The sequence below is a fragment of the Alligator sinensis genome, unplaced genomic scaffold (genome assembly GCF_000455745.1).
Source record: "Alligator sinensis unplaced genomic scaffold, ASM45574v1 scaffold1054_1, whole genome shotgun sequence".
Classification (NCBI taxonomy): Eukaryota; Metazoa; Chordata; order Crocodylia; family Alligatoridae; genus Alligator; species Alligator sinensis.
Window position 1 is genome coordinate 675,530 of NW_005842480.1, and position 9,008 is coordinate 684,537.

Below are 9,008 nucleotides of genomic sequence, written 5' to 3' on the forward strand. Positions count from 1 at the left end.
AGTGGGCAAAGGGGGTCGAGAGAGGTCCTGGCTTGAACACCATCCAGAGAGCAGGAGGTCAGGGATCCCCCCGGCCGCTGGGCAAGGAGAGCTTTCCTCCCATCTCCCTGCTCTCTGGTTCACTTAAGGCCACCTTGACCCCTCCACTTCCACTAGCAGCGAGGCCTGGAGACTGAAGCCGTTCGGAAAGGCTCCCGGAGCCACGTGGGGCAAACCTGACCTGGGCTGAGGCTTTTTGCAGTGCTGGAGTCCAGCTGCTTGTTCGACTGGCATTAGCAAGGGGAGAGGAAAGATGTGCCCCCTGCATTGAGGGCTCAGTGATCCCCTAATATTGCTGAGGGATGTCTCGGGGGGGAAGTTGTGATCTTCAATGAAAACCGCATCCAGCTAATGAATCCAATGCGACTGCAGGGTGAAGCCAGATTGCAGGAGACGAGTTGGGGACGTTCGCTCAGGCACGCTGCGATGCCTTGCGGAAACACGCTCTGTGCCCACCCCGCTGGTCTCTGCTTTTAAAACAAGCTGGAAAACTCCCCTGTCTTTGCTCTTGGAGATGCCAAGGAGCGGGGAGGACTGGAACGGGCCCCCGGCCGGCCCACGGCAGGCTGCACGCCACAAAGCTGGCACGTGCGCCTTGCCTTTCAGACCCTCCTTTTCGGAAGGAAATAACCAGGGGCACGAAAAGACCCTGCTGCTGCAAGGGGGCTGGTCATCTCTGCCCTCCGGCCAGCGCTCGAAACCCACACAAAACCCCAAAGCAAGGGGCCTGGACACCCGCACAGCCCTGCCAGCCACAAAAGGACCCAGATGGCTGCAATGTTCAGTGCCAACAGGGCTCCTGGGTGGGCAAAGCCCCCGAGGCATTCGCCCTGCCCGAGCAGGGTGGTTACAGCTACTTCGTGAAAGCCTCTCTGGGCTTGCATGACTTGCCCAAGGCTATTTTGAGAGTCGGTGGCATGTCACTACCTCCTTGGCGCCTCTTGGCTGCCTTATCTGTACCCCCAGGGCAATGTGCCTGCCGGTGGAGGGAGGGACCTTGCTGTACCTTCTTCCAGGAGGCAGAGACCTTGCTGTGCCAGGCTGGAGATGGAGAAAGCACCGGGTGCCTATTTCTTAGATGTTTCTGGCTGCTTGCTCCCTGTTACAGAGAGACACACATGGCAGGGCTGAAGCCAAGAGCGGGATGAGGCCTGCACCCGTGGCTCGCTCTATCCGTGCAGCGAGGCAAGCAGCCGCGATCCGATTCGAGTGCTTTCAGTCACTCCCCCGGGCTTGGCTCCGGTGACTTCATCCTGGCGTTGGCTACAAGATGCTCAGGTCAGCGATGGAGCGAGCGAGCACGCACAGAGGAAATCTGCCGGAGAGCTCCAACGCAGCCAGACTGGAGAGGGGGAAACAAATCCCCAAGCTCCCAGTCCTCGAGCCCGATGGGAAAGCGTCCAGCCCCATACTGCTCAGCAATAAATCCCTACAGCACGCAGACAGGACAGCGAGTGCCACGAGTTATGTAACCGCCCCTCTTCCGCAGCTCGACACGTCCCCACGCTCACCGTAACACAACGCAGCAGGCAGAGTTCAGCCCTGGGAATTAAACATGGACTCGGTCCAGCTGTGGGGTGCATACCCCCAAATTCTAGCATCGAGTCACGTCCCTATACTCGCCGGGTGTGCACGGCCTGGACACCCGGTATGAAGAGACAGGAAGAAACCTCGATGTTCAGAGCCTGCTTTCCAAACCAGGGCCCGGTCCCCCTACGCAGATCCGTGCTCTTCGCTTCTCGTGCTGCCCACAACTGGGATCAAACAACTCACTTCACTTCCCCCCGCACCATGCCACGGGATGGTGCCTGGGTCCAATGCAGCATGCTAATGCTATCTACGGTTTGAGCTGGCCACGGAGAAATATCGCTTACCAGCCAAGCGAGGTCTGCCTGAACGGTCGCTCCTTTCTACCCCAAAGGGGCACTACACCGTGCCCAGCACAGCACGTTATCTTCACTCAACAGCGTCTCACAACCTGGTTTATGGGACCCTACTTGCAACAGCGAAACCAAGGAATGACATCTTTTCTATACGTGTGCACATGCAGAGATGAAAGTGTACGCACGCACACACGGCAAGACACAAGCCATATGGAGCAGGGGTGTTAAAACTTGATCAGGTCATGAACCCCCTTGCAAAGCTTGCTAGACTGCTGCGTGCTCCTGGGAGTCCGCATCAGGGAGGAGAATAAAAATCGAACGCTTCACATCCCTACAGCCCTGCTGCAGTCTCTGCAATGCCCGAAGTGGAAACGGCAAGGAGGATCCCCCTTCACGCCCCATGCCCTGCATTTCCATTTCCCCTTGCCCGTGGTAAGCGCTCTCTTTCCTTCCCGCAGGCCGTGCGCCCTCTCGGAGTTCGGCAAAAACCCCGGTTTGAGCAATGCCAAAATAAAGGGGAGATGCCAGGCAAGGAGCTACCCCCCCTGAAAGGGATGGCATTAAAGCAGGTAGAAAAGCCTCTTTTCCAGGCATGCACGGTTGGTTTTCTGCTCCAGGTGCCACACAGGGTTATTAGCAATCACTCTCCCAAAGAGCTATCACTTGGGGTTCAACGCATATCGCAGCAAGGTGGTGGCAAAGAGCCTGCCCGAGCAAAACCCCTTCCCCTCACCGGCCCTGCTCTCCCCTCCTCATTTAATAACAGCTTCGCCATCGTGGGTAGGAGCTGCTTTCCAAAAGAAAAATGCCAAGGTTGGGCTGTGTGTGGGCAGACGCCCAGGAAGGAAAATTGGGGGGCTTTCACCGGAGATACATGGCTGCAGGGGCCGAGGCGAGGTGTGCAGGAGCATAATGAAATGTGGAGCTGGAGCTGAACCCTGGAAAGACTCCGGGCATCGGATTCGAAAACAGGCCAAGCTGAAAGAGGTGGTGAAATTCAACGGGAGAAGGCGATACTTCGGTTTCTCTGCTGGCAGGGAAAAGGCCTCGGTTTCCCTCTCCAAAGCCATCCTAGCGGTTCACGCCCAGAGCCCTCCCGAAAACATACCGGCAACGGTGCCCCGAGTCCAGACTACGCCCCTACCTCCCCGTCGGAGGGATGCCCGGCCACGGATCTGAGGAAGGGAAAAACAATTCAGGCTGCACAGCGAAAAATATACTGGATCCAGCAAAGGGACACGCAGACAAAGCCTGGAGGACAGACAGGCTCCTTCCTCCTTCGCACCCAACCTGGCTGGCGGGCTGGGCAATCCTTCATGCCACCTAGAGAAACTAAAAGAGTATATCTAGCAACAAACCAGCGTCCGCTCTGGGCCGGATCCTGAATATTTAAGGCCCCTGGACCTCAGAGCCAAAAACAGGACCTGCTCTTTGGGCTGGTACCTGGGGACAGACCGAGGGGCGCTTCGGGGTGTCGCTGCAGGCTGAGACCTTGCCCGAGCCCTGCGAGAGTTTCCCAAAGGGATGGAGCGGGGCTCCTGAAATTGGGCTGGGCAAAGCGCTCGGGTTAAGAGAACAAGCGGACGGCGGGCCCAAACCTGCCCTGGGCGAGGGAGTGACCCAGACAAGCGGATGCAACCTTGCCATCTGCTCCTCGCAGGGCTGACGCAGACGGGAGCATCCCGCTCCTCATGCGCCAGCACGGCCCCGCTCGCCCAGCACTGCAATAGCTGCCATTTTTCCTCCCTTTGAATAAAACCAAAAAGGTGAGGCCGAAGGGGATCTCCCCAAATGCCAAGCGTCGACATCCGCCAGCAATAAGCAGCCACGGCGCGGCCCCCGGGAGCGGCTTTCCACCTCCGAGCGGCACCACGACACGTGGACTCTGCCTAAGCCCACCGCGGCTGTCCCGGGGCCAGCCTTCCAGCTTGGACCTGCAAAGCAAAAGCAGCACACGGGGCTAAAGCGGCCCAAGAAACCGAGGGAGAAGGCAAAAATAAATTAATAATAATAATAATAATAATATCAGCCTCTAGAGAAGGAACAGAAAATGGGTTGGGTTCTGCAATTTTTGCGGGAAGGTGGGGGAGGTTGCATCACAGTTCCCTTCCAACCGAGCCATCTTACCGAGTTGCAAAAAAATACTCTAAATCCCTGAAAATGTTCCAGCATTCATTTAGGGAGAAAAGCAAGGAAAAAAAAGTGGAAATCTGTTATTGGTAGTAGGGATTGCAATTGGCACCAAAAGACTCTCCTGCAAGGTATTAGACCCGTAAGGATGTTTCTACAAACAAATAAAATTAAAGCCATCCTATCTCTGCCCTCTCCGGATGCACGGGAAGCAATTTAGAAGTCATTCCCTGCCGCTGCTTCTTTTTCTAAATGGCCTTTAAAGCACTAGTTTGGTTTGGGGATTTTTATTTTAATTAAAAACTCTTAACACAGTATCCAAAAGGGGAAATAAAACCATTTATTACCATTTAAAATAAAAGTCAATGGACTACACTTTTGATTTGGTTACAAAACAGACACAGCATTAAAAGCTATTCATGAGAGCACTCATTTGGTGTGGAAATAATTCCTTGTTTAAAAAGAAAACGATTTCTCCGATACGTGCGGGGGGGTGGGGAAAAAAAAGTCTCACTTTGGATCAAATCCCTTAGAATTGTAAATCTCGATACTGTAAAATCAAAAAAAAAAAAATACAACGAAGGTCTAAATAACCCGTTGAAAATAAAATACTCAAATAATTAGGTCCCTCTCTTCCTTAAGGAAAAAGAAAATAAAAGGAAAAATGAATTTATTTTTTTTTTAAACATTTTTCATCTACATGATTCCCATAAAAGAGAATAAAACCACAACTTAATTCCAAAAAACTTTCACTTATAAATTTAAATATTGTGCAATTGCGGGGTGGGGGGGGGGGGGGAAAACCAGGCTAATAAATTGTAAAAGGCATTTAAAAGTATTTAAAAGCCAAATCAGTGGAAGGTCTAACCCTACAATGCAGAAGCATTAGAAACAGCACTAAAATGTTCGCAGATTTTTCTTCCCAAGAGATGAAAACTTTGGAAGGAAATGAGGAGCGTCAACACACCTCTGCCATCGTTTACGATCTACCTATCTCGCCGGTTTAATCGCTTCCACCCCCACCGACACCGGTCCTGGTTCGAGCAGGAAGCCGAGCAGAAGACGGGAAAACTGAAAGCAAACACAGCTTCCAACGTGGACAAAACGTGCATGTATTTGTTTACGACGGTGTTATTTTTTTATTCCCCGTTTCCCAGGCTTGCCAATTTTCTGATCTTTTTATTTTTAAAACGGGGGGGGGGAAAAAAGTGCATTTCATCTCGATCCTCCCAAAATAAAGTTCAAATAAACACCCTTCTGTCTACACGGTTGCTCTGAGGGTTGCCGGTACGCATTTCCCCGCTCTGGTTTTTAAACTCAAAACACATTTGAACGAGTCGGATGCACTGGATTTTGCTGAACAAAGCACTGCCAAGAAGCGGGTGCTCCTCGCGTCTCCTCCAGAACGGGGACCCACCCGCCAGACCACCGCTGCCTGCAAGCATCGAGATGGGGGGTGCGAAGGGGGTTATTTTGTTTTGTCGTCTGTCCGTAGCAAAGGAAAAGCTCGACTGAATTTTGCACGGATGCCTGAACACGAAAGGAAAACGACTCCCAAAAAACAAACAAAAAAATGATATGTAGGGGTTTTCCAGGTTGCAAATCGCCCATGCGGCTCCAAAGCAGCTTGTATTAAAAAAACAAACAAACCCAACACAGCAAAAAACTGAACTGACGCTCTGGATGAACATACGTTTTATCTTGAGGCAACAGGATTAAAATCATCAGAAACTGAAACAACAGGTCATCAAAAATTGCTTTGCCAAACAGTTCCTAAAATGCACCAGTTTCCAAAGCCCACGGTTTGTTTAGAGCTTTCTGCCTTCCCAAGATTTTTTTTTTTTTAAATAAGCAACTTGTTAAAAAAAGCCCCATAAAGCAAAGAACCCAACTTCTAGTTACATAGCTTTCCTTTTCCACTTTCATACAGAGCAGCATCGCAAGATTGCCGCTTTTCTTTCTTTTGCAAGAAATAATGTGCATTTTCAGGGTCCCCCCCCCCCCCCCCCTTTTTTAAAACAAACTTAAAATAACATTTTGTATGTGCATTTTCAGGGCCCCCCCCCCCACTCCTCTTTTAAATCAAAGTTAAACTAACATTTTGTTTCCCAAGGGTTAATAAATAAATCTGGTGCATAGTGATATAGCAGCCAACTGATTGCAGTCCATATATTATTATATTGCCTTTCTGGTCATCTTAGAATGTTAACGTTTTTCCCCCCCAATATTTTTAAGAGCATAGATAATTTTAAATCTCTATAAAACAACAGTATTACTTAATCCAATTGATTCCTGTATATAGTGCATTCGGCTTTATCAACATCATTAAATTAATTCTTATATTATTTGCATGCTATTACATACAAACTTTCATTAAGACTTGTGTTTATTTTATTTTTTTTTAAGATTTTTTTTTTCCTTAAATCACCAAGCAAAATATAGGCTCAGAAAAAAAGGCAAAAAACTAACTAAATTCTACATATGTACAAGTGGACACCTTGAAATAAGTTAAGTCTGGCTCAGGTTTCCTTTTTTTTTTAAAAAAAACGAAACAAAAGAAAACAAACAAAAAAACCCAACAACTTTAACAACAAGAATATTAATAAGAAAAAGGAGGGAGATAAAAAGCAGGTAAACTCAACCCTTTTTGTCGTCTGAAGTCCCAAGACACATATCCCAGCCCCTTGTGTGTGTGTTTTGCTGCACTGCTCCATTGAGAGAGAAAACATCACTTTGCAAACATTTGTTTAAGACTATTCGTTTTTGTTTAAGACGCACCCCAGAAGTGCTGCAAACAGAAAACTGAACGTTTGGGGATGGGGGAAAGGAAAAAAGAAAAAAAAAAAAAAAAAAAAACCCAAAAAAATTTTAAAAAGAAAAAAAAACAGGATCATGCTTTTTTTTTTTTTTTTTTTTCTTCATCTGTTCTAGTACAAAAGAAAAAAAAAGGGCAGGGGGGGCGATTATTGAAATACCATACATGTCCTGCATGCAGGATTGCTTAAAAAGTCTTCTAAGAACCACAGGTAACAGCTTCTCGGCACGGCTCCTCGGAGGCTGCTTTCTTGGGGCGAAGGGCGATACAGGAAGATTTCACCACGGGCTCTCTCTTTCCTCCCCGCAACACGCTGCGTGTCACCCAGTTTCCAGGAGAACAAAAAAAAAAGATAAAATAAAAAAAGTCAGAGGTTTGCTATTATCATCATTCATCTTTTTTGTTGGTTTGTTTTTTCGTATTGCTTCAAGTCTTTCAAGTTGGCGATGTCCTTTCTCCCCCCCCCCAGCATCCAAAGCAGCGTCTGGCTTCCCCTCTCCCCCGTTAAGACTCAGGAGTGCGTGCGCGTGCCTGGCTGCTTGTCCTTGGCCAAAGCCAGGTCTGGGGAGGTACAAAGTTCTGTCGCATCGGGGGTGGCTGCAGAGGGGAGGTAAAAATGCTCCTTTTCTTGGCTTTTTTGGATGGGAAAGGACCCCCTCCCCATCCCAAATAAAAGACAAGCTTGCAAAAGAGTCCAGCCTGGATGTGCCTGGAAGTGGGGGTGGCAGCCTTCTCTGCCTGCACGTCTGGGGCAGCAGCCTTCTCTGCCTGGGGGCTGGGTCTCGCAGGATCCTCCTCGAGAAGCAGGGCTGGAAGAGACCTCCAGAGGCCACGTCTGGTCCAGCCCCCTGCCCCGAAGCGGGATCGGCCCCGTCCAAACCATCCACCGCTTGTGTCCGTCTAGTCCGGCGCCCTGCCTGACCCATAACCTGCGTCCATCCAGTCCCGAGGCAGGATCATCCCCGTCCAAGCCATCCCAGACAGCCCATCATCGCTTGCGTCCATCCCGGTCCGGCGGCTGGGAGGAAGCCGAGAGGGAGACAGCGCCAGGGATCTATGTACAGGGGATGAAAGGGGAGGGTGGGGAAAAGCCTTGCCCCCGTCGCAGGGGAGCCTCACATGAAGAAGTCGGCGGAGGTTTTCCCCGGGGCGGCGGCGGGCGAGGGCTCGTGGGGGAAGGCGCGGCCGGCCAGCTTCTCGTACTTCTCCTTGTAGAGGTCCCTCTCCTTGGCCAGGCGGGCGATCTCCTGCTTGAGCTGCTCCACCTGGCCCTGGAGCTGGCACTTCTCGTTCTCCAGGATGTGCCGCTGCTGCACCCGCTTGTAGCGGCACGACTGGGCATAGCCGCGGTTCTTCAGCGTGCGCCGCTTCTGCTTGAGGCGGATCACCTCCTCCTTGGAGAAGCCGCGCAGCTGCCGGTTCAGCTCCCGCACCGACATGCTCACCAGCTGGTCGTCCGAGAAGCGGTCCTCCAGCCGCAGGTGATGCCCGTGGTGGTGGTGATGCGCGTGGTGGTGGTGGCCCGAGGGCGGCATCTCCTCGGCGCCGAAGGCCTGCGCGCGGAAGCCCTCGTAGCCCGGCTGGTGGTGGGGGGGGGGGGGGGGGGGGGGGCGCCGATGAGCGCCTCCACGGCATCCTCCGGGGTCAGGTTGAGCGCCTCGGGGTTCAGGTGGTGCTGGTAGTTGGACATCCAGTACAGGTCCTCCAGCTGGGGCTTGTTGGCTGCCGCGCCGCCCCCGCCGGGAGCCACCCCCGCCTGCCCGCCGGGGCTGGGGGCGCAGAAGCTGGGCGAGGAAGGCACGGAGGAGCAGGGCGTGCTGATGGGCGTGGAGGACAGCGAGCCGGGCGGCAGGCGGTGGCAGAAGCGCTCGGCTTCGGGCGGCTCCTTCTTCACCTCGAACTTCATCAGGTCGAAGTCGTTGACGTACTCGATGGCCAGGGGGCTGGTGGGCAGCTCCGCGCTCATGGCCAGCTCGGAGGCCATCTCAGTCCATAGGAAAACTTAAAAATAGATGGATGTAAAAAAATGAAAATCAAGCGGCGAGGGCGCTCCCCCCTCTCCTTGCAAACACCCCCCCTCCTCTGCCGGCCGCCGGAGGAAGGGGGAGGAGGGGGGAGGCGGGCCACTTCTCCCTGCACCG

General features: G+C 52.0%; 1 protein-coding gene and 1 long non-coding RNA gene across 2 annotated transcripts; one reads left to right on the forward strand and one right to left on the reverse strand.

The window, feature by feature from the left end:
* The first annotated feature begins 4,382 nt into the window (after window positions 1–4,382).
* Window positions 4,383–7,232, forward strand: LOC112551490. The gene is made up of 2 exons (XR_003095789.1): window positions 4,383–6,042; window positions 6,108–7,232. It is a non-coding gene; the product is annotated as an uncharacterized LOC112551490 (long non-coding RNA).
* Window positions 7,233–7,361: 129 nt separating this feature from the next.
* On the reverse strand, window positions 7,362–9,000 carry MAFA (MAF bZIP transcription factor A). The gene is given in 2 exon segments (XM_006039486.3): window positions 7,362–8,473; window positions 8,476–9,000. Coding segments are annotated over 2 exon segments (867 nt in total). The 5' UTR covers window positions 8,852–9,000; the 3' UTR covers window positions 7,362–7,982.
* Window positions 9,001–9,008: the final 8 nt, after the last annotated feature.